At 42.0% G+C, this 26,228-nt stretch overlaps 1 protein-coding gene across 3 annotated transcripts in view; it reads right to left on the minus strand.

Moving 5' to 3' along the window:
* The window catches only part of ripor1 (RHO family interacting cell polarization regulator 1), a 207,758-nt gene that overhangs the window by 45,973 nt on the left and 135,557 nt on the right, over window positions 1-26,228 (minus strand). For all 3 annotated transcript variants that reach the window (XM_078544186.1, XM_078544184.1, XM_078544185.1), the window contains exons 7-11: window positions 23,632-23,781; window positions 20,924-20,987; window positions 5,144-5,187; window positions 3,382-3,507; window positions 1,293-1,441 (exon numbers count right to left, since the gene is read on the minus strand). In XM_078544186.1, the coding sequence (XP_078400312.1) occupies window positions 1,293-1,441; window positions 3,382-3,507; window positions 5,144-5,187; window positions 20,924-20,987; window positions 23,632-23,781 (533 nt within the window). The remainder of the gene's footprint in view (window positions 1-1,292; window positions 1,442-3,381; window positions 3,508-5,143; window positions 5,188-20,923; window positions 20,988-23,631; window positions 23,782-26,228) is intronic.

Here is a 26,228-nt window from a genome sequence, read left to right on the forward strand (position 1 = left end):
GAGGCTGTCTGACCTGAGAGTTTTCAGCGTTTTCTGTTTTTCTTTTTAATCCTTAACTGGGATTTGATCACAGAATACTGCATAATAATCTTGACCTCAGTGAGCTGAAAGGTTTACTATTCTCTTGCTTTGACAAGTTTCAGGACTTTTAGCCCTACTCTTATTGGAACTGCTCATCATGTAGATAATAGATAAACAGTACTGTTGTGAGTGTACACATGCTGTTAGGATGCACACGGAGGACAATTAACTATAAAACTAAAAGTCCTATTCTTACCTTGTTTAGATACAGGTATGTATGGTTTTGGTCCCCTTGTATGGTGAGATAGAGGATCATACTGGAAAAGGTTCGAAGGAGGGCCGCCCAATTAATTAAAGACCCTCAGCCCCTAGTTCAAGTGCCCTTAGTTAGCAGGATAGGTTTGAAGAAATTAGTCTTTTTTTCCTTGGAAAAGTGTAGGCTTCAAAGAGTTGAGATTGAAGTACTTAAAATTATGAAGGAATTGGATTCTGTCAATGCGGATTAAGTTACTAGAGTTTGATAAGGCAGGGCAGAACTAAGGGGCATCAGTACAAGCCATAACAGTTATGCCAAATGTCAGGATGTTACTTCTTTTCCACAGAGAGTTGCCAACCTCTGGAATAAGTGGCCAGTGTGTACAGTCAATGAAAATTTAGCAGTGAATGCACAAAATATAGCAGGAAAATTTCCTTAGGGTGGAAACTCTCACGTCATAGAAGGTAGGTGGGCTGGCAAGAGTAGGGGAACCAATCACTGCAGTCTGCTGGAGCTTGCTTGATTTTCTGAGGGAAGGGGTGGTAGGGCAAGGCTTTTTATTACATCTCAAGGTGTTGTATGACTGGTGGTGGGGTGGGCGGGGGGGCATTTAATGACGTGCACAGATTGCACCGTGCAGCACAGTGTAGGTCTGGAAGTGCATCTGGATTTTTCCTTTTTTTTGTATGTTCTGCAAGATTTTTGTTGACTTGCTGATAAATATGTATAATTCTGTTGAAAACTGCATAAAACAAGGAGTGCACTCTTAATAAAAGGGCTTGAGCTAAGTGGGTCCTCTGCAATTGTGCAATAATTCTGAATGACACACTTCTTGTAAAAATCACAGCAGAACTTGTAGCAGATTGCATGTGAAAGATCCATTGTAACCAGATGAAAGTAGTCCTTTGATTATCTAATATTCTTACAAGTTCTTGCTGCGGACAAAGCATTTTCCGTACCATGAATATACTACAAAGACTAATCTCATCCGGGTTTTAGACTATGAAAGACTTACTTCCAAATGACCTCTAGGCTGAGTTTAATAGTTCCCAGGTCATTGATATCCACAGCGACAGACTGAGGCAGGGCTGCAAACAAATCTTTTGTTTCACAGGAGACGTTGCCAACTATGACGTGATTCGCCAGGCTTTTCAGCTCTGTTACCTGCAAGAATGAATTGATTGAAGTCAGCTTTCCAGAACAGTTCTTATCAAGACCAAAGATGTCATGCACTAATGCCTTCCACATTATGGATGAAGCATTCCATATTGCTGCTGCTGCTTTAAGTGCTGTTTTGTTCACTATGTTAACACATAGACAAAAGCACTGCAATGCAGAGTATTTTTGAAGCTGTAGTAGGCCAAAAGAATGACTCAACCATTGCAGAAACCCAGATTAAGATCTGCTCCTGAAATTTCTTCCCTCCCTAATCTCAAATATTCCTTCTTGCATCTTTAAAAAAAACCTTTTCTTTGTCCTCCATTGGAAAGAGGAGCAGAGTCAAAATACAGATTTATTTTTGGCTTGCCTTCTCAGGCCATTACAGACTATCAGAAAATGAGTAGCTTGACAGCCAATCCTCAGATTCTGAGGTGCTGTCTGATTTTAAAGGGTTGCTAAATTTACTAAAATCCAAGATAGCCATCATTCTGCTCCATTTTAAATCTCACTGGACCTGGCTTCACTGACAGGCCAGTGAGTTTAGCCTGTGGATATCGGAGACACAGGACAGGAAAGTTCCAGGCTCAATTCCCTGTCTGGGTCAAGCCATCTCAGATAAAGTGGCAATGCTACATTTTGCCTGTGTCCTGGGATTAATGGGGTGGGGGGGAAGGTGGGAATGATCAGCAAGAATTCCCATTCTCTTTACTACCTCGTGATGCCCCCAATTCCCTTGACCTTTCCTGGTTAAGTTAATTAGTACAGGATCAGGTTCAGCTATGATGCCTGCAATTGAACAGTCTGACAACTCTCACCATTAGGGCTCACATATGACGAATGGGCACTTGGGTGTTGCAATGACAAACAATTAGTGTATGTGGGCAGAATTTTACAGCCCCGTTTTGGCGGGGATGGGGCCGTAAAATGCAGCGAGCCATTCTAAACCCCACTGACTTCAGCGGGAACGTAAAATCCCGCTGCCGTAAAATTCTGCCCTGTGAGACCGTTACCCCAGCAAGAAGTCAAAGCCTTCAAAAAAAAAGGAGCCTACCATCATGCTGTAAGCAACTACGGTGAGATGTACAAAATACTGGGTGACTTTTTCCCCATCGAGTCTAGTGGGCATACTGTAAACTCAGAACAATTTTCATCCTGTGCAACAGTTTTTAATTATTTGCATTTACGCAGAGCCCAAGTTTGACAACGCGATTTATGAACACCACAGGTCAACAAGCACCTATATATCTTGGTACTAACCTCCCATTACTGCATCTCTCTCTATCCATATGGTCCAGACAAAAACCATCACAATCACCAAGACCATTTTAAGATCTGGAACGGAACCAAACAGTTTGGCATGGGCTAGCACAGTATTGTACAAAGAGCTGTGCATAGAATGGAAACATGCAGATTAGCAATTGCAGTTGTCCCTATGGTAAGTTCAGCTGGACAGTCAGAGGGAGCAGTGCATGAGGCCTTAGAGGGACAGGAGATGATGGACATTCTTGTGAGAAACATTGTAGCAGAGAGGAGGGCGGGAACAGAAAAGAAGAATTTTATCTTCCAGTCTTTGTTTACACTTCAGCTTTGGCTTAAAAGGATTTTATTTTTAGTACAGCCAAGATTGATGGTCAGAGGCTTGAATTTTGGCCTCAGGATTCAGCTTTTTAAGTCTGGCAGTCTGTGGCAATAAAGGCTGCAGAGTCACTTCTCACAATAGTTAATTTGAGAGAGATCTTAGCATAAACTGACCTCGTGCTGGAGAGCTTTTCTTTGTAAACAGGAACATGTTAAGTAAACAAAGTTATGTAGAGTGTCTCCTTGCATTATCTGAGAACACCAAATGTAGCCACTCTCCACAAACTGATTTTATTTAATGAATTGTATTAACTGAAAGGTGGGAAATGAACATTGCTGTTCATGAGTGACCCTGAATTCCTTACCTTGATTGAGAGGAACTCTGTAACAAGAGGCTGAAATACCATCTCCTCACCATCCCACACTTGCTTCCCATTTGCTTCAATGCGACCTTTCAACTTCCACCGCTGGCGACCATATTTCATGAATATCTGGCAAGAGATGTTAGATGGATTTATGATTCATCATGTGTATTCATCCCTCTACTCCCTTTCAGATCAAAATTTACAGCGACGCTGTGGTCAGACAGCAACATCTGGATATTTCTACTGCAGTAATATTACGACATTGGTTACTTAGAATCTTCCACTCTAAATACATTTTACAATTTTCAGCCATTTGTCTCACAGTGCACCATTACCAAACAGCTCATGTATTCACAGTTGTTCAGAATAAAAATGGAAACTCTGCTCCACTGTTCTTTCAAGCAAATTCCCCAATGGCTCTGCAGAGAGCAGGAAGTTATCAGTGGACTGGTCAAAGGAACAGTAAAGTAGCAAATGAAATTCCATCTGGAGAAGTCTGAGGTGATGCATTTGGGGAGGACAAACAAGGTGAGGGAATGCACAATAAAAGTGAGGATTCTGAGAAGTGTAGAGGAACAGAGCGACCTTGGAATGCAGGTCCATAAGATCTCCGAAGGTAGCAGGACGGGTCGATAAAGTGGTCAAGGCATGGTGAATAAGAGCAAGGTGGTTATGCTAGAATTGAATAAAACACCATTCGGGCCACAGCTGGAGTACTGCATACAGTCTGGGCACCCCTTTACAAGAAGGAGGTGACCGCACCTGAGGGTACAAAGGAGATTTATGAGGCTGTTGGCAAGAATGGAGAACTGCAGCTATGAGGAAAGATTGAATAGGTGGAGGTTGTTTTCTTTGGAAAAGGGGAAGCTGAGGGGAGATTTAATTGAAGTGCATTAAATTATGAGGGGCCTGAATGGAGTGGATAGGAAGGACCTATTTCCCTTATTAGGATGGTCAATAACCTGGGGCATAGGTTTAAAGTAATTGGGAGAAGGGTTAGAGGGGAGCTCGATGAGAAGCTTTTCAGAGGGTGGTGGTGCCTGGAACTCACTGCTTGAAAGGGTGATAGAGGCAGAAACCCTCATCACATTTAAAAAACTCAGTTATGCACTTAAGGTGCCATAACCTACAAGGCTATAAGATCAAGAGCTGGAAAGGTGGGATTAGTTTGGATAGCTCTTTTTCAGCCAGCACGAACACAATGAGATGAATGGCCTTCTTCTGTGCCATGAATTTTCCCTCATTCTATGGTTCACGATCATTGCCTGGTGATCCTCGGCTGGAAGCGAGTGCACATGTGGACATTGGTCAAGGGCAGGATCAGGCTTACACTTCCTGTCTGAATAGCCTGCTGAAAGCTCACACAAGAATAACAGCCCCTAGGGTGAGGTGTGCTACTAATGGGTGACCAGTGGAGCCATACAGCAGCAAATAGTCAGCATCTTCCGTTGAGGAGGAGGACGACAATTCTGAGAGTTAGGAAAACTGTTACCACATGGTTTTGGGAATCAGGAAGTTAAAGAACTCAATGTGAATGCCCCAAACTACAGGAGGATTGCAGGACACATTAATCTTAAAATGTAATAAAAGAAGAACTTTCACCACCCATGTAATGATATGTCAACATCTTGCAAACACTGCCTAAAAACATACCATGTCAGAATGGGTGATACTTTGCTTAATGCGGTTAAAGGAAAGTATTTAGAATCTTTGAGGTTGGTTTGAGTTAAAAAAAAATCTTCTGTTTAAAATATTTCCTCACCTCATACTGGTCTCCTGGGCAGAGGCGTGCAAACCCTGCAAGCCCTGAAACAAGACACACAAACTTTATTGGAAGAAAAAATATGCATAGAAACCAGCACACAGGAAAGAAAATAAACACTATGATTTCTACAATACTGATTACAGTCACCATAAAAACTATGTTACTATATGATCAAGATGGCTGCAGAAGATACAGATTATTAAGTGTTAAAAGGAAGACTGGATTATATTACAAGGAAAATATTCAATATCAAGATCCATTTGAGACTGTGGCTGAGTGATGCCCCTTCTATCAAAAACTCCTAGAGAATCCTCAGACAGACATTAGAGAGTGCTCTCTCTATTTAAACTTTTTGCAAACAGCAGTACAATCATTCCAATTATTTTACTTTAGACCATACCACACAAGATTTTTAAAATGGGAAATAAAATGCAATGCTCCTTTTTTTCTAGGTAAACTACACGAGAGATAAAGAGGGGCATGGTCATAGAGGCATTTAAATTGAAGGGGCAGAATTTTAATTGAATTGTTGGGGGGTCGGGGTGTTAATATATGCCAGCTAAAATGGGGCAATGGAACAGACAGTGGAACTTTGGATGAACTGAAGTTTAGAGAGCATGGAGGATGCAAGGCCAGTCAGGTGAGCATTGGTGCAATTAAGTATGGAGATAAGAAAAGCTTAAATGAAGGTTTCAATGGCAGGTGGGTTGAGGTAGGGATTGAAGGTGGGTGAGGTCACAGAGATTAAATAGGGTGGTCTTTGTGATGTTGAGGATATGGAGTAAAATCATACTTTGGGATTGGCTTGGGTATTGAAGGTGGAAACTGCCTGGTCCTTGCCAAGTGGACAGGGAGGGGATGGAACTGGTGGCAAGAGGTCTTGGTAGGACAACGACCTTAGCTTTGACCTCACTAATAGTTAGCTGGAGAAAGTTATGGCTCATCCGAGACTAGATGATGAGCAAGTAGCCTGGTAGCATACAGACAGTGGAAGGTTAGGAGGCAAGGGTCATCAGCATACACATGACAGCTGAACCCCTATCTGCAAAGATATTCCAGCACGCACGTAAGGAAGATGCAGCAGTTTGTGCTCTGAGGGGCAAAGGTTGACTGAATACATTTGAAAATGAAGTTGAGGGAAAGATGGAAACAAAAAGATGACAACATGCTCAAGGGCCTTGGAGAAGAAAGGGACATTAGAAATGGAGTGGTAGTTCGCAAGGATAGATAGGTTCAAGATAATATAGTATTTTAATTTAAAGTTTCTATTCAGATTTGGTGGTTTGATGTTCTGGGCACAGTGCTGGAGGAAGGATGTATTGGTCTTGGAGGAAGGGTAGAGTAGGCTTACCAGAATGATCCAGTAACTTCAAGGGTTAAATTTACAAACATATACAAATGGAAGACACAGACTGTCAAATCTGCCCCACATTCATGATGCCTGGAGTATCGTGACTAGACACTCCTTACTTCCCAATAGTCATGTAATCTCCTAAGAGGGACAAAAATATCCAAAAAGTGGGGAAGAAATCTGGAAAATTCCACTCCGATCCTCTCAAGTGAGTGAAACCAGACAGGAGAAGAGTGTTTATCTTAACTTCCTGACCCACACTTCACTAGTAAGTCTTTTTGCTGGAATGACCAGAATGAAGTGACCAATAGTTGCATTGATCATGGGCTTTTTTTTTCCACCTGCATAATGTTTTTGTTACCGCTCACCAATTAGTGGCAGTCAAAGGTACAACACAGGCATCCTCAGCAGTTTGAAAATCAGCCCAGCATTCCAAGCAAATGTATCAGAGCAATGGGCTGCCTTTAAAGAGGAGATGGTTTGGATACAGTCAAGGTATATTTCACAAGGGGGAAAGGTAGGGCAAACAAATCCAGAGCTCCCTGGCTAATGAAAGAGATAGAAAGTAAGATGAAGCAACAAATGGGTTCATATGACAGATGTCAGGTCGATAATACAATTGAGAACCAGGCTGAACAGAGAAAGTTCAGAGGGGAAAGTGGAAAAGCAAATAAGAGAGGCAAAGGAGGAGTATGAGAAGAGACTAGCAGTTTAACATAAAAGGGAATCCAAAAGTCTTCTACAGGCATATAAATAGTAAAAGGGTGGCAAAAGGAGTAATGGAGCCATTTAGGGACCTTAAAGGGAATTTATGCATGGAAGCTGGGGCCATGGCTGAAGTACTAAATGAGTACCTTGTATCTGCCTTTACCAAGGAAGATGATGCTGCCCAAATCATAGTGAAAGAGGTGGTAGCGGAGACACTGGGTGGGTTAAAAATCGATGAAGTGAGGGTATTAGATAGTGTTTCATGTTTAAAGACAGCAGAGCTTCTCAGTGTCTGTCTCAGTGAGAGATCTTTATCGATCCCGTCTCAAGATGACTGCTTATAGAGACTACCTCATGCAGAGGTCATCTGAATACGGAAAGCCAGATGGGGCATGTAGAATTGATTGTATTTCAAACCCAAACACCCCCCTTTTCAAAACGAAGAAAAATGCAAACATCCCCCTTTTCCTAGTGAACAAAAGACAAATTTGCATGCACGATCATGTATAAATGAGTTACACAAGTTACCCACTATACACCCACTGTTATCATGCATTAACAACTGTTTGTTCTGCTAGTCAGTCTCTGCACTTGCATTGCATACAGTCTTTAAATTGTGCAGGTCTCTTAATGGTATGTGTGTGTATTGCCATTGGCTGTTCGTCTGGATGATATTCCTTGTTCGGAGAGTGTGTCCATGGCACTTGTTGCCTTGGTAATTGTTGTTAAGAACCTACGAAATAGGAACAGCAGTAGGCCACTTGGCTCCTCGAGTCTGCTCTGTCATTCATTAAGATCATGGCTGATCTGTTTGTGTGTCGAATTCCAGATTCCCATCTAACCCTTGCCTAACAAAAATTTATCTACCTCCGCCTTAAAAATATTCAATATACCCACCTCCACTGCCTTCCAAAGTCACACAACCCTCAAAAAAATTTCTCCTCATCTCTGGCCTAAAATGACAACCCCTAATTTTGTTCCATTGCGGTTGTTGGGGACACGTGGACCTCTGAGATTGATGGTAGTTCTGCACTCCGTACAATTGGTGAGATTCCTTCTTCTTGACTGGCCAATTGCTGTGAAGGAACAGCTTTGGTAGTTGTGCATATATGCCTGCGGTTGCGCCGGTACATTGCTGGTCACCGCGATCGTACGTGGTGGAAGTGACAATTTGTCTGCATGTCCCAAGTTTTCACATAGGCTGACTCCTATTGAGAGCATTGAAGGTTTGTACCCTGACTGGCTATCCAATGCTTAGCTCTGGTAATGGTTTGGCAGTCTTATCAAACTGAAATTGGCTTTCTGCTGATTCACCTTGATTTTTTCACTAGGGACTGCCACTATTTCTGGCTTCAGTGGCTTTTTTTGTTATTGGAAGAGTAGTTTGCATGTGGCATGACATTAGTCTTTGGATTCAACTACTTTCCATGTCTTCAGTCAGTGTATTTTACCACTCAAGGATTGCTTTGTATATGTCTGTGCTAGATTTGCTCGATTTCTTGACAAGTCCTTTGGCGATTTTTACTGCCACCTCAGCCTTTCCATCTAACTGGGGATAGTGCAGAATGTTGAATTTCCCAATCCTTTGTGAAACGACTGAGTCCTTTACTTGTGAACTGAGGACTATTGTAACTCATCAATGTCTGGAATGCCACAAGACTGAAGTGTGCTTTCAGGTATTCTAGTGTTTCTGTGTTGAAGTCAGCTGGTCTGACTTCCAGTAATTTACAATGACAAGATAATCAATTCTTGCTATAGTGAAGAGGTCTACGCCCAGCTTCATCCATGGCCTGTCTGGGACGTCATCAACAGCTCTCTAGCCTGTTTAGCTTGGTACTTGTTACACGCATCACACTGGCCTATGTGGTCTTTACTTTCATTGTTCATGTTTGGCCTGTGGAATACTTCTCTTGTTTTCCTCAGACTCACTTTAGATCCTTGAAGTCTTGCATGAATGTGCTTCAGCATCTCTCCTCTCATCTCCTTAGGGATGATGACTCTATTTCCTTTGCACAAGATGCCATCTTGAGCTCTCAATTCATCTCTGTATCGTATGCTCAATATGCTAGTGCCCACAGGTGTGTCCTTGATGCTGTCAGGCCATCCTTTCATCACTACATCTTGTAGTGCTTGGAGAGTTGCATTGTGAGGTGTAATTCACTTGATTTGAGCAAGGCGCGATTCACTGTCTGCTGGGTTGGTGGCTTCCAGATCATGTCGAGCTGCTGCTTCCCGTTGAATCTGGAAGATTTCACGTTTTGTTGTTGCATCCTCAACTTTCTTCATGGGGAGCGCTGTTCTCGACACCATGTCAGTGATGTGCTTGTATGTCATGTCCAGATGATATCTTTGTAAACGAAGTAACATTCTTTGCAGACGCTTTGGAGCGGATAGTAGCAGTTTGAGAAAAATGCTTTGAAGTGGCTTATGATTGGACTCCACTGTTACTTTGTCTCCCCCAAGCAGGTATTGATGAAAATGTTCACAAACAAAAACAACAGCCAGGCACTCTTCCTCAATCTGTGCGTAGTGTCGGTCCATTTGCGTTAGTGCCCTGAATGTAAATGCGACTGGTTGTCCTTGTTGCATTAGGGTTGTTCCCAGGTTGTCTTGCTGGCATCACACTGCAAGGTGACTTCTTCATTGACACTATAGTACTTCAGCTCTGGTGTTGACGTCATTAGTTGTTTGATTTTAGTGAACGCTGCTTCTTGCTGTTCCCCAGTACCACTGCACTTCTTTGGCATTGAGCTTGCTTAATGGTTCACACTCCGGCAACAAATTAGGCAAAAATTTTGCTATACAGTTCATGAATCCAACAAATCATTGCACTGTTTTCAGATCTGTTGGTCGCTGCATCGCTGCTACAGCTCTCAACTTGTCAGGATCTGGGTGAAGACCTTTTGCTGTTAGTATATGACCTATGAACTTGACTTCACGCATCTTCAATTGCAGTTTTTTCTTGTTCAGCTTCAGGTTCATCTGGTGAGCTCTCTCTAGCAGTCATATTAAATTCTGATCATGGTTGGCTATGGCTTCGTCCATTGTGTCGCCACATCCATAGACTAGCTCATCATCCACTATAGCTTCCACTCTGGGAAGATCACTGACTATCTTCATGTTGTCTGCATTGTTACTCTTCTGGAGTTGTGGAAATGCCAAACAGCATGCTCAACCATCTGCATCTCCCGAATGGCATCCCGAATGTCATTAGAAAGCTGCTGCTTTCATCCAGCTTCACTTGCCAGTAACCATCCTTCGCATGTAGGGTAGTAAAGATCCTTGCCTTGGCAAGTTGTGGCAAAATCCCTTCGATGGTTGGCATGGGGTAGTGTGGTCTCTTCAGTGCTTTATTTAGATCTTTTGGGTCTAACAATACTCTCCAGGCTGTTTCATTCCTACCATTCTGCTAATCCAGTCTGTAGGAGTTGTCATTTTTTTTTTTAAATTACTGCCCTCTTTTCTAGCTGTTCTATCTTGTCTTTTAGGCTTAACTTGAGGGCAGCTGGGCCTCTTCGAGGCAGGTGCTGAACCGGTCTTACACGCTCATCTACTTCTAGATCATATTCTCCCGGTAGACATCCCAATCCTATAAACACATCTTTGTACTCTCTAGGATCTGTTCAGCAGTTAATGGTTTTGTGTGCTGTGACACATTGTAAACCTTTGTTGGCACATTCAGGGTTACCAGTCCAAGCTTTAGACTTGCTTCAGCTGAAATGACGTTGTGCCCCATCTGTGATCTGGAACTCCAGATCTTCCTTCTTGCCATTGCACGGGGCTCTCAGACTAATTTGTCCTCTCGGTATGAGTATCGTGCCATCATATAGCCTCAACCTTACTTTCGAGGGCTTCATTTTTGGATCCCCATGTTGAACTACTTCGCATAGGACTGTGAAGGTCATTATGTAGTATGACACACCAGTGTCTATCTGACACTTCTCTGCACTTGATACTCTCCTTCTGCAGTCATCATTATAACAGTCACAAACCATTTATCACCTAAAGACCTGACAGAACCAACCTGTTGTATGGCGTATAGTGCTTCAGACTGTACTGCTGATATCTCTCGTGTTTGGCTAGAAAGAAGCAAAGCAAGCCTTTACAGATGGCCACTGGCGCGTGAAATGATTCAGCTTCTTGCAGTTAAAACACTGCTTTCCCCACGCTTGGCAATCCTCCTTTTCCTTAGCGTGATGTCGACCACAGTAGTTGCAACCTGCCCTTTGTCTGCGATTACTCTGCACTTTCGACCTGGAATGTGTCTGAGCCTAATCTATCGCCTGGTCAGCTCTGCCACGCATATGCTCTGGCTGATGTTTTACAGCTTCTTTGTGCTGCACATGCCTATCGCTTTCTTGAGTATCAGTTTCTCATGTTTCAGTAGACTTTCTCTCACCGAGACTAATCTATCTTTAATAAGCTTCATTTTTTAGTTGTCCTAATTCACATGATTCTGCAAGCTGTATTAACGCAGTCACATACTAATCTGTGGTTCTGTTTCACTTTGAGCTCTAGTGTTGAATACATAGCGTTCATAAGTAACACTCACTCAGAGTTCAAAGCATTCATTCAAGGCTTTTAAAATCTTTGTCTGTTTTCTTTTTTCATCGAGAAGATTTAGGGTGGTATACAAATTGTAGCAGTCCCTCCCCAACAGTGTTAGAAATATGGTTACTCTTATAGGTTCCGGCTTGTTAATGAAATCTGTTGCTAGCTCGTAGTTTTGCCATTGCAAATGGAAAAACTGCCAAATGAGCCACATATCTTTCATTTCGACAGGAGCTGGGAGGGGGAAGCTTACAACAGCCATATTAACTCACTCAGTATCTTACTTGCAGCCTACGGTACCTGTTGCTTTTCCTTGGCCTTTTCCAGCAGCTCTTTGTAGATTTGAATATTTGTGTACTTTTGAGCTGTGTCTTCTCTGTAACCTTTCTAGGATTTTTAAATTTCTGTTTTATCTCCACTTCCAGACACCACATTTCATGTTTAAGGACTGCGGAGCTTCTCAGTGTTTGTCTCAGTGAGAGGTCTTTATTGAACCCATCTCAAGATGGCTGCTTACAAAGACTGCCCCATCTGCAGAGGTCACCTGACTACAAAGTCAGATGATACATAGAGAACAGATTGCATTACAAGCCCAAACAGATTGGCTGGCTGTACTAAATGATGATAAGTCACCTGCACGAGATGAGATGCATTCAAGGACACAGAGAAGTCAGGGTGGAAATTACAGTGGCATTGGTTATAATCTTCCAATCCTCCTTAGATACAGAAGTAGTACCAGAAGACTGGAGAATGACAAATGTTACAACTTTAGGTCTTAAACTCCCTCCCCCATCCCCACCCCCTTTCCGTTTCATCCCCCTCCCTTTTGTTTTTTCCAACAATTTATATAGATTTTTCTTTTCCCACCTATTTCCATTATTTTTAAATCTATAACTATAATACCCTGTCAGTCTTTCCACCCCACCCCTACTAGAGCTGTACCTTGAGTGTCCTGCCATCCATTCTTAATTAGCACATTTTCTTAGATAATATCACCACCTTTAACACCTCTTTGTTCCTGTTGTCTGTGACATGTTTTGATTATCTGCTCCTACCATTGCTTGCTTGTCCCTACAACCACCCCCACCCCCCAACAACTTCTCTCCCCCCCCCACCCGCCAACCTTAAACCAGCTTACATTTCACCCCTCTCCTAACTTCACTCAGTTCTGAAGGGTCATGAGGACTCGAAACGTCAACTCTTTTCTTCTCCGCCAATGCTGCCAGACCTGCTGAGTTTTTCCAGGTAATTCTGTTTTTGTTTTTGACAAATGTTACACACTTGTTCAAGAAAAAAAGTACAAGGATAAACCCAGGAATTACAGGCTAGTCAGTTTAACCTCGGTGGTGGGGAAGCTTTTAGAAACAATAATTTGGGGCAAAGTTAACAGGGATTTGGACAAATGTGGATTAATTAAGGAAAGTCAGCACAGATTTGTTAATGTCAATTCGTATTTAACTAACTTGCTTGAGTTTCTTGGCACAAGTCCAGAATTTAGAGATGACATAAAACTTGGAAGTATTGTGAATTGCGAGGGGGATAGTGATAAACTTCAAAAGGACCTGGACAGGCTGGTAGAATGGCAGACAAGTGGCAGATGGAAGTTGATGTAGAGGAGTGTGAAGTGATTCATTCTGGTAGGAAGAACGAAGAGAGGCAATATGAAATAAAGGATACAATTCTAAACGGGGTTCAGGAGCAGAGGGGCCTGGAGTATATGTGCATGAATCATTGAAGGTGGCAGGATAGATTGAGAAAGTGGTTAATAAAGCATATGGGAACCTGAGCTTAATAAATCAGTGCAATAGCAAGGGAGTTATGATAAATCTATATATAACATTGGTTCAGCCTCAACTGGAGTATTTTGTCCAGTTCTGAGCACCACACTTTAGGAAGGATGTGAAGGCATTAGAGACGGTCCAGAAAAGGTTCCAGGGATGAGGCACATCTGTTATATGGATAGATTAGAGTAGCTGAGCTGCTCTCCTTGGGAGAAGAGAAGATTAAAAGGAGAGCTGGTGGAGGTGTTCAAAGTCATGAGGGGTCTGGACAGAGTAAATAGGAAGTAACTGTTCTCATTGGCAGAAAAATTGAGAATCAGAGGGTACCGATTTAAGATGATTGGCAAAAGAAGCAACGGCGACATAAGGAGAAATATTTTAATGCAGCATGTGGGTAGGATCTGGAATGCATTGCCTGAGATTGATGTGGAGGCAGATTCAATTATGGCTTTCATAAGAGAACTGGAGAATTAATTGAAGAGAAAAAATTTGCAGGGCTATGGGGAAAAGGCTAGAGAGTGGGACTAGGCAAGTTGCTCTTGCAGAAAGCCAGCATGGATATGATGGGCCGAATGACCTCTATGCTGTAACCATTTTACGATACTATGAAATTATATTTCTATAATTTGTATTTAGATAAGCTCAATGGGAAATGGTTACAACTCAGTTTTCTGTTATAGTCCCAGTAGCTGTGGACATATTCTAAAAGGATCTCTCAATGCCAGCAGTTATACATTCACAGTTGATGAGGCATACAAATATATTCCTCAGTTCAATTCTTTGTGCTAACACCCACAATGGATTATTCAAATACACAGTCCTTTACAAGCCTATTTCAGCTCAAAAATAAGCCAATTGTAAATGGAGCTACACAGCAGGGTTATGACTCTTTTTACATAGATAGTCAAATTTTACTCAATAAATGCACATTCATAAAATTAGTGAAAAACCAGTGAGAGAAACCAAAGGTCACACAAGAGTTTTCTGAAAGATGAAAATATGAGGAGAGAATATGGCTCTCCCAGATACGGTTAACTGAAGGGTGCAGCATAAATAAACTGTGGCAGGAGATGAGAGATTAATCATGAACTCATTACTTAAAACCGTAACCAATATTACTCAAATACTCAATTAATGGAGTGATCACTAAACTCTTTCTATAGAAATGATTGAGTGCTCCCTGCAAATGTAATCAGGCTGCTGAAGACCAGCATTGTTGTTTGTGTCAGGAAATCCATCTCTTTTAAATTTGGTCTGTGGGTTTTTGGGGTGGAGGCCAGCTCCTGGTTTGATGGATGCTGGGGTCGGATCAGCAATGCGTTTGCATGGTGTGTGGCACTGAAAGTTGATCATGTGACCAGGTGTGCTGCTGCGAAAACCCAACCACAGGACCAGGTTTATGGGCGGTGGGGTGGGGGGGGGGGGGTGCTGTGTGTGTGTGTGTGTGTGTGTGGTGGCGCGGGGAGCGTGCAAAAGAAAGCCTACATGACATAGTCAGAAGCAGATGAAGAGGAGAGTTGGGCTCCGTGCTGCTGAAGCGCTGTCATTAATTCCACGCCCCAAGGGAGCTGGGTTCAGAGAAGCCCCAGGAGGTGCTGATAGCTCCGTGCTGCTGAGGAGTGGAGCTCAGTAAAGCCCTGATGCAGTAGTACTTTGGTGCAGCTGGAAGTTGGGGTACAGAAAATGTTTGGCAGCAGTTGGCAGAAGCACAGCTGGGAAACCAGAATGATGCCTGAGTATTGATTTTGTAGCGCAGCCTGGCAAATACCATGGGGTGCAATTTTGGGCGAAGTGATTGAGTGGATGGGAGGTTGTTGCAGCAGCCTGGAGTTCAGTTGCCTGACAACTCATTGCAGGCTGAAGCAGCAAGATGGCTTCCAGGCTGAGTTGGAGCGGTTTTTGACGGAAATCAGAGGCTATATCCTCAAAGGAGAGGAGCTGAAATCCCTCGAGGAAAACAGGGTTTAAAGGATTTAACACAAGTTATTCAAAGCGTTTGTTCCATGCGTTTTACGTTTGGAGAATATCACAAGACTGGGAGATTTTGTTGAGTACACAAAGTTAAATGCAGTAGTGTCAGAAGGAACCTTATTAAATCATGGCAATTCAAATAATCAGAGTTAGAAATTCTTATTCTCTCCAGAATTCCCTTTTCACTCACATAAATACAACATGTACCATCTGTGATCGCCCACCCAATGTAACATACTACACTCTTAATCCACTCCCCAGCTGGAACTATTGTTATGTCGCTCTCACCCTCTCCCCTTGCCCCATTACATAAACACACACACCATCCCACTTCACCCAACGTTCCCCCACACTTGACCATATGGAGTGCCAGGGCTCTTAATTTTGGATACGAATAGGTGGATAAAGGGAGCCTGGGTTGCTGCTCCTCCAAATTGCACCAACTTGTAGGGAAACACTTATAATGTGCAAGCGTCTCTTTACCCCATGCCAACCAAGCAGCCCCGCAAGTGACCATCTGGGATACTGAGTGAGAACCTAAGCACCAATAGCTCAAACATGCAGTACACTACAGTATCCGCATGCTTGTGAACAGAGATGTAGTGGTTGCTATCCATCCACCATTTATGTATCATAATAGATATGCTTTATATAGTGGACCGGGTTACATTTTAATTAAAAACAGAACTTAACAAAATGATGCAAAATAGTAGCTTGAAACATTCTGAATTGGACGTAGGCAGCATGACTTAATCTTCTCCTATTTAAATATAGGGCCTACTTCCATCCTGGTCAAGCAGATTTGCAGTCCCAAGTTAAGTGTTCCACAGTCCAAATGGCATTTATGTAGTTCACTTGGGGTCTTTCTGTTCAAATGAAAATAGATATTGCATTTCCACCCCTGCAATAGGTCAATCTACACAGGCAGGAAAGTAAACAGAAGGCAAAATTTTACGTCAACCAGATCTGTATGCCCAGGATAACTGATTGCAGAGATGGAAGTGCAATAATAGGCCTAGCTACGGCTGCCTTTCATGGGTAGAAGTACACAACGGTTTAGAAAATAATATTTCTGCAAAAATCTTGTACCGCTGAACTTAATTACAAAAACACAAAACTTGGCTAAAAGCATTGTTCCAGTTCCTGCTGTGTCAGCCTCCTCAGTAACATCGTCTCTTGTGAATCACATCTCTACAGATCTGGAGCATATGTTTTCCTGATATCACGCAAATCCCACCCCCCACAAAAAGATTGAAGATGTTCTCATGCCCTAAAGTAACTCTCTCAAGACAACATAACCTAAGTTTAGAAAATAAGTTCAAAAGTTTATTCTTCAGTAAACAAAAATGATGATTTGGGAACAATTTGAGCTCAATTAAAACAATAAACTTGGTGACTACGTAAAAATTCTGCCCAATTTGTCGACATCAATACAAAAACGTAACACGTGTTTGTAAGGTAACTACGCTGTTCATGGGAAGGAAAACCAGCCGTCATCTCAAAAACTGGACCATTGGCCACCCTTGTTGGAACTTCTACAGTTGGCTGCCGACAGCCTCTGTAACTGAAGACAGATTTCAGTCCCCTAATATGCCAGCAGTTCTATTCAAAGTCATGCCGCAACCTCGCTTTTGACTGAGCAAAAGGCAGCAGTCCTATTCACAAGACATCAATGATAACATGACGTAACTGTGGTCTATTGTACAAAGTACAATTGCCACTTTGGGCTTGGTTGGTCAGGTTTAAAATTAGAGTTGTTTGCATTAAAAAGATCTGTAAAACTGCCAGCTACTGGAATAGAAAGATAAAAGCAAAAAACTGCGGATGCTGGAAATCCAAAACAAAAGTAAAAATACCTGGAAAAACTCAGCAGGTCTGGCAGCATCTGCGGAGAGAAACACAGTTAACGTTTCGAGTCCGAATGACTCTTCAACAGAACTGTTTGGTTGGACAAATTAATACATCACAAAAACAAAATTTGTATTTCAAATCAACACTAACGTAATTGTAGAGCACTTTGATAGGCCCCACAAGTCTTTTTCCAAGATGAATTTTACAGTCACAACACTGCACTACCAAGGCATATCAGTATCAGGATTTCAAAGAAAAACTTTCACTGCGGTTACTATTCTGTGGATTTGTACAGACAAGGCTGTGACAAATACAAAGCCTACTTATACTGCAAGACGAGATGTTGTTGGGCAACTCAAATGCAAATACATCAATTTCACCATCAGGATCTCCACCTTTAGTGTAAAGCTACTCTATTCTCTACAGAAATATATACAAAGCATATCAAGAAGATGCCAGGCTGTATTTCGGGGTGGCTGAGTTTCCTTAATGCATATTGCATTCAAACCCGGGCCCGGGGTCCCCTGCGCCCCGCGGGCCCAGGGTCTCCTGCGCCCCGCGGGCCCGGACCCTCCTGCCACCACAGAGAACCAGCGTACAAGGGGTGCCCAGTTAATCAGAACATTGAATTGCAATCATTTCTAAACAAATAAGAATTTCACATCCAGTTAATTTATTAAATCAGCTGCAAATGGATACAATCTCAAAAGTAACTGTAGCTGTACTGCAATGCTGCTCTATCACTGTAGCTTTCTTTACTTCTTCACAAATAGTTGGAATTTGTATCTGAAGATCTACAGTGAAAGGCTTCACACTGCTTCTCTCTCTTCTGGTGCAAGATACATTTACTTTTACTTCAAATCCTTTGCTTTCTTCAGTTACACACCAGTAAAAGGAAGTGATTGTCAGTGTTATTCATCCTCATATGGTAATCTTTAGCCACTGACATTTTTTCTGCCCACAGCTCGAAAAGATAATGCAATTATCACTGTTGCCTAGTAACCCACATTTCAGCTGACGGAGCCAGCCTAGCACTGTTGATTCTACTTGCACAATTTACAAGATGTCTAGGTGAGGTAATCTACAGTATCTGTTCCACATTACTCCTCGGCAAGTCTCAGAGCAGGCAGTCACCACTTTGTAAAGTCAAGTTACTGGTTCAGATCCAACTGCTGTATTTCAAGAGCAAAACCATTCTCATGGGGCTACATAAAAAACAATCTTCGTGAAAAGTACTCAGCGAACTCATCATTAGAACAAAGAGCAGAGACATGAGCCATCGTTATCACTTCAAGTGCAAGGAATACAATGACCTCCTGCCATAACTGGCACCTTATTCTGTTACCAACAAGGGAACACTAGGCATTTTAAATGAAGACAATATCTCAGAGGCCTAATGTGACTCTCCTTTAAGGCATCAATGATTTCACACAAAAAAAGTACCTTCTTTCAAAAAATATTTTTTAAACGCGAAATTAATTTGAAGACGGCCCCATGAAAATATTGACAAAAGAAAGGCAGATTCAGTCTTGTCTGGATGTACATGACTTGGAGATAAGAAACTAAATCAGCCCAAATATGCACCAGTCATAATTTTTAAAAGCCACAATGCCTCTTCTATCATACAGTATTATCCTAGGCCACATGCAGAGATTTGATACTTTTACACATAAATAAAGCTTTCATTCAAAATCACAATCTCAGTGTCAAAACTAACACTGTTCAGTAAAGTCAAATCTGGAACACCATCCATGTGACTGGGGACAAGGTTGAAGATATTCTGGACATTTACTTCAGTAACGGAAGTAACATTCAGAGCCGGATTTGCGCTACTGATTTTCGGGTAGCTACTGCTACGGATTTTCGGGTAGCTTGAGCCTGGAAGTTTTCCGCCAGACAGCTTGGTAAGACGACCCCTAAATTGCACGATTTTCACTCCAGGGAGGCGGGTAGAGTCAGGCTGCCGACCCCAGAAGCAGGACATAGGCAATCATGGAGGCGGGCTAGTTAGAAGTCTCGCCTCAGTTCTCTGGGACTTTGTCCCAGTTGTTCAGAAGCCATTAGGCCCTCTAGCCCTCACCAATGCCCCATCATACCCTCCATGCCATCTCATGCCCCTCACCAATCCCATGGCCCCTCATATCCTCCATACCAAGGCAATGCCAACCCACCCCACATAGCCCTCACCCTCAATGCCAACTCATACCCTCCAGGCCAACTCAAACGCTCTCACGCCCCCATGGCCCCTCATACTCTCCATGCCAAATCAAATCACCCCCACCCACCCCTATGCACCTTCATACCCTCCATGCCACTCACATCCATAACAGGCAGACCTCAGGAGCCATTATGCAGATGAAAAAAATACTTCTAACAATCTAATGCAGCTCTTACTTATATACACTTGATAGTGAAAAAAAAACTTCCATTCATAAAATCCAATCAAAACTCTTAAAACACAAGTGGTTAAGCTCTTATAAAAACAAACGCTATTCAAGACCCACAGCAAAGGCAGCTAACCCTTTAATAGCCTCTTTTACCTGTCAATCAAACTGAACTCAACCCTCACTAAAATAACTCCAGCTTTTGAAACTCAGCCAAGCAATCATAGTGACATAATAATAGCCCCTGGGAAATGTTAACAAAGAACTCTATTGAAACTGCATGACCAGATGCTGTTTTTTTTCTAACCTGTAGCAGATAGATTTTCACTCAAAGCGGTCCAGCAGAGGATTTAAAAAAAAATCCCAGTGATACCTGCAGCATGTTTCTCTCAAGAGTTTAAAGAGTAGGGGATTTGAAAATCTTCAGATCATGGCAGTTATACGGACCTCATCTCCCCTTCAAAAACATTATACCCAGGCCATCAATGTGAGACACACTGTGGTTCAAGGTCCTTACAACAGCCAAAATGGGGTCTCTTTGAACTCAGCACTGATTTCAAATGGCTCTGCTGAGTTCCAGTTTCTCTCCTGTGTGAGTCACGCCCCACCCCCTTCCCCCACTGGCAAAAATTGGGTCTGTTGGAAATGCGGTGAGGCTTCTAGATCCAGGTCTCTCCTGCCATTTTAAAAAGTCTGCAAAGTCTTCCCTATTCCCCAAAAATCTGGCCTTTAGTCTCAGTATACACTAATCCACACGATTGCAATGAGGCCCACAAATTGGTTTATAATCCTATATTCAGCGTTGCAATTACTAATCTCATGTAATTTTGCATGCATCAGAACCAAGCCAAATAAATGCATTCTCCATGTACAAGCAACTTTAAACGTGCCCATTATGATAATTACAGTAATTCAAAAACATTTAAATTGCGACCTGCCTCATATATAATAAATTCCTCTGATGATTATTATACAAATACATGTATGAAACACCTAAAAGCACTGCACAGATCACCAATTATAAAAATATTTTCACTTTGAACAATAATTCCTTAAGGTGGGCAAGGATTGTACAGACAGCAAGGAGTTTCCAAACAAGACAGATCAACCTAAAAAGGCTCAAATCTCAGAAGCTTTTTTTAAAAAATAGGATTCAAGTTTTGTAAAGAATGTTACTCACCTTTCATTTTCACATGGAATTCTCCTAACTGGTTCTCGAGTTCACTCTCCATTGTGCACATACTCTGGGTAAAAGAAAGGGACTTTTTCATTTTGGTACAATGTAGAACATTTGGGTTTCAATGTTAACAACAAAGCCAATAAATTAGGACATCATACTCCTCAGACTTGGATTTTCAATTCAGGATTGGAAATCCAACGTCCAGATAATTTCCGGATCCCGACATCACGCTGTGTCTACGTTGCTCGTGCGATGCGATCTTTAAATGTTAATGCCTTGACTGGGCAGGAGGAGAGTTGGCGCCCAATTAGTGGGACTGAGGTCTGCAAGGAGGTGGGAGATGCTAGTTGGAGGAAGGGCATCAAAGGCAGATGGCACCAATGACAGGGCTTGCCATGCACAAGAGGCGGCAGGAATTCGGAGGGCCTGAAGCCTTAGTGCTCAGAGAATTGACCAAACAGTCAGCTAAATGGTACTGCATCCAATCCTGCAGCAAAACCACAGGTGACAAAAAACTTTCTAGTCGTAAAAATGCAGCTCTCCACATTAAACCTGACAGCTGCACACCAACATGCAGCAGACAGGTTTTGCAATTTCCAATTTGAAAATCACCTCCTGGTTCTCCCTGGGCCATTAATTGGAGTTGTGCGAGTTTGCAGTGCCATCCTCCCTTTTAAAATTGGGTTACGCTCCGGAGGCATTGGGATCCAATGACACACTACCTGCACCCATGCTCACCCCCTCTCCTGCAATTGAAAAATCAGCCCCTGATCAACAATTGTTATAGAAACCAAACCATTTCCTTCCGAGCTGCTTTGATGCCCGTTCAGGATCTGATCAGGTCAGTCAATGCTGAATGGGAATTCATCAGATGGTAGAAAACTGACCAACTGCCACTATTTTGATCATACTTATCAGGTAAGCACAATACAGGCAAACACTGTGGAGTGGTAGAATGTGGTTGCATGCTTAAGATTCAGCCATATTATTAAAAATTGAGCTGAAGATAGACATTCTGGCTTCTTCAGTCCTTCCCACAAAGCAAGGCAAAAAGTAATGGTGAATTGACCATGGACACTGTTGTGCTCATCTAGCTACTGACTGAAGAATGGGGGAGGCATGGAAGGTGGTGCCTGTCTGCCCTTACCATTAGGGAATATAGAATACAATGGTGTCACAGCCTTGATTCAGTGGTAATCCTCTAGCCTTTGAGTCAAAAGGTTGCAGGTTTGAGTCCCCACTCCAGAGATTTGAGCAGATAATCAAGACTGCCACTTCAGTGAAGTGTGAGGGAGTGCTGCAGTGTTGGAACTGCCATCTTTTGGATGAGATGTTAAACTAAGGTTACCGTCTGCCAACATACCTCTAAGCTGCTGAGGAGTGCAGTAATCTTAAAGACACCCTGCAGCGCAGCAAATTAAAATTAAGGGGAACACTGCTGCTTGCCTTCTCAGGTGGACACAAATTATGCCATAGCACTATTTTGAAAGAACAGGAGATTCTTCTGGTGTCACGGCCAATATTTATCCCTCAACCAACATGACTACAACATTAGCTGGTCATTTATTTCATTGCTGTTTTGAGACACAATTGTCTCAAATTGGCTGTGCACAATTAGCTGCCATGCTTCCTACATTACTTCATTGACTACACTTCAAAAGCATTCCTTTGGGACATCCTAGGATTGTGAAAGGACTATAGCAATGCAAGTTTATTCTTTTCTTTTACAAATCTACAGATGTTACAATGTACTAGCCAGACCACATTTCAACTACTGTGTTCGGTTTTGATTGCCAATGATGCGGGATAACAAGCCTCAGAGAAGACAAATATAGAAACAGAAAGTGCTGGAAATACTCAGAAGTTCTGGCAGCATCAATGGACAGGGAAACAAGTTAATAATGTTTTGAGTCGAATATGACCATTCTTTAGAACTGGAACTTCCGGCTATGGAGAGTCATATTTGACTCGAAACATCAACTCTATTTCTCTCTTTACATGTTGCCCAGACCTTTGACATTTTTATGTCCAATTTCCAGCATCCACAGTATTTTGATTTTCTATTAAAAACAGAGAATGGAAACAGCACGCATTGCCAGCGGAAAGGAGATGAACAATGAATATAATAACATCCTCTTGTGGCCATTTGCATATGTACTTATAGAAGCCAAAACTGGATTAAACCAGTTCAGTTGGGTACTTAAACTCCATGCGGCACAAAGTCTCTTTTTGTCCTGCAAAGATATCACAATGAAAAATGGTCACAAAATTTAGTAAGTATGTGAAAGGTGAAAATCTCATAGGAAGTAGTAAAATACTGAATGGTATAGATAAGGGAAACCTAGATAACTTCAAGAAAGTAGACTGGAGGACATAGATTTAAATTAGGAAAATGAAATTTAGAATAGCTATAAAAAGGATTTGTGTTTATATGGCACCTGATCTCAGGACATCCCAAAACACTTCATAGCCAATGACAGTTTTTAAGTGTAGTCACCATCATCAGCAAACACAGCACAGAAGCAGGGCCCTTCCTAATCCTAATATTTCAATAGCACAACGTGGAATGTCTTTCAACATCATAATATCAAGGAAATTCTATTGCATTTATACTTCAAAGGTTCAGTCCAGACTCTGGAAGGCGAGTGCACTGAGCTTAACACCATTTCCTTATTTCCCAGTTACAATCTTTCAGCTCCTGGCTTTACCTCAGTATATTCTTTGTAGCCTTTGTTGGCTTCAGCCAAGCTCTCCCTTGCTTCTTTGCTGGTTTGAGACACAGAATAGGCCCGCACCATGTTATTTGCACCATCCCGTAATCTTCGCTGGATGCAGTAAGATTCATAAAGCTCATCAATCTGCAACAAATTGCAAAGGAAATAAACCAGTCAGTCGTCTACTTTACCAGAATGATGGATGCTGTGGGTGCAGCCAGGAAGCAGACAACGTATACCATAGGCTTTCAAGTCAGGGTTAAAGGGGGTTTTTATATCTGGGAGTCTACCCACAATGTACTGCTGTACATTTATCTTTTAAAAAAATGACCCATGTACTTCAGAAATGGGAGTTTATCAAGAACCAACAGGAGGTCTATTATATTTTACACATTCCATTAATAAATGATTAAATAACATAGCTAAGAGGTCTGTTCGGACCGGAGACGCAGTGAACAGTTAACCTGGATGTCACTTCACGAGATTTATAGCCAAGGTACCCCATTGACAATGATGCTCATATAATGGGATTGAGCTTCTCCCTCCCTCCTTCTGGCCCCCCAATTCATCCCCCCATCTCTTCTGAAGACACTAATTGGTGGAGGTCCAGCTCCATCAACACCAGGCACTTGCCAATTCGTTGCCAAAAACAGGCATTCTTCATGTACAAGTCAAGACAATAAGTGACAATGGGCTATTCCTATGAGGGGACCTTACAGGCCACAGTCAATTCCTTCCTCATTCAGTGCTTATATGAGACTCAAATAGAATCAAAACAGCTGACACCATAATTCAATACTGAGAGACTGTGATATTAACCAAGATGCAGTCTTTTGGATACAACATTGAACCATAGCCCTGCTTGCCTGTTCTGGTGGATGTACAAGATCCCATTGCAATATTCAAGGGAGGGTAGAGGAGTTGACCCAGCACCCTGGCCATGATTTACCATGCACCAACACCACCAAACCAGTATAACAGGTCATTTAACTAATTGCACCATGTGAGATTTTGCTGCGCATTCACATTACATATCACTTGAAAATTAATTATTTACCTATGAAGTACTTTGGAATGGCCCAAAGCCATAAATGATAATATATAAATGCAACCACTGTCATTCATGTGTACTTTTTAGTCCTGGACATCATAAAATTGTGACAGGAGCTGAAAATTTGACCTACTTTCCCCTCTCCAACCACTTTTTTTTTTAAACTGACCAGCCACTCAACCAAATCATACAGATTGCAATAGGCTAGATTTAGACTTTTGAAGAATTTTTAATACCTATTTAGAAAGAAAAACGCTAAATGTAATAAATTTTTAATGACAGCGAGATTGCCACATTGGGTACAGCTCCCAGACAGTGTCCACAATAGGTTCTAAGTACTGGAACATATTGGCAAGGGTTGACAAACACACATCGTCCGAGCTCCCTTTGTAACACACATTGTCGTGTAGCGGTTAACTGGAACACACCTTTTAATGAGTCTTCTATGAGCTGGTATTTGTTGCCTGCTGTTATTATAGACATTAGGCACTTTGTACAACTAACACAAATACATCTTTCTACAATGTGGAACTTTAGCTATCATAGGGCAGCATCCTGACTAACTATAATTATCTGAATTTTCACATAATTCTCCTCGTTAGAAAGGGAGCTGTTTGTAAATTGACTGGCCCTCCTCAGCCTTCTCTTGTACCGAGTTTTAAAATTGTTGCTCAGGAGTAGTCAGGGAACAGACACTGTAAAGCTGCTCTTCTTTGAGACAAAAGTAATTGACGTAAAATCATATTTCAGGTAGATCATGAATTAGGGCATTAGGAGTGGCCAGCACACACCAAGTACCTGAAGCAGGCCTGCTGTGTCACTGAAGGAGCAAGGGAGTGAATCCCAGATTTAGGGCCTAGGCAACTGAAGACACTGTTTGGAGAAATGCTTTTGTGCACAGTTGCCTGCTGTGTACGGTGGCTTGCCAAAGTCATGTGACCTGCATCATGTGACTTCTGATACCATTCCTTTGTACATAAAGGGTTAAGGCAGAAGCCATTTTACCCAACAAAAGCAACATGGTGTCAGGAGTACACAGCTGAAATTGAATGGATTTTGATCGCTGGAAGAGAGTCAGCCACTAAGAAACAGCAGAGAAAATTAAAACATCAGTTTGCAACATTGTACAGGAATTAACTTCTGTGCAAGTCAATATCACTTTGAATATTCCAATACCAGCTCCTATGGAGATGAAGGCAGATTTGAGAATTAATTGGAACTTCTTCCAGTCTCACTGGCAGAATTATGAAATTGCCATAGAGTTAAATGAGAAATCTGAACAAATTCGAGTAACAACTCTGTTATCAGTGCTGGGGAAAGAGTGTTACTAGCTGTCATTGCACCCTAGACCTCACTGAGGAGCATGAAAACCAGTCTTATGAAATTTTGGAAGCCTTGAAGATCCGCTTTGAACCCTCTACTAATGTTATTTATGAATGCTACATGTTCAACACCAGTGCTCAGGAAGATGGGGAGAATATTGATCAGTATGTGACTGCATTGAAATGTTTAGCTGAATCTTGAGAGTTTGATAATATCG

Source organism: Cetorhinus maximus, chromosome 6 (assembly GCF_964194155.1).
Source record: "Cetorhinus maximus chromosome 6, sCetMax3.hap1.1, whole genome shotgun sequence".
In the NCBI taxonomy this organism is placed as follows: domain Eukaryota; kingdom Metazoa; phylum Chordata; class Chondrichthyes; order Lamniformes; family Cetorhinidae; genus Cetorhinus; species Cetorhinus maximus.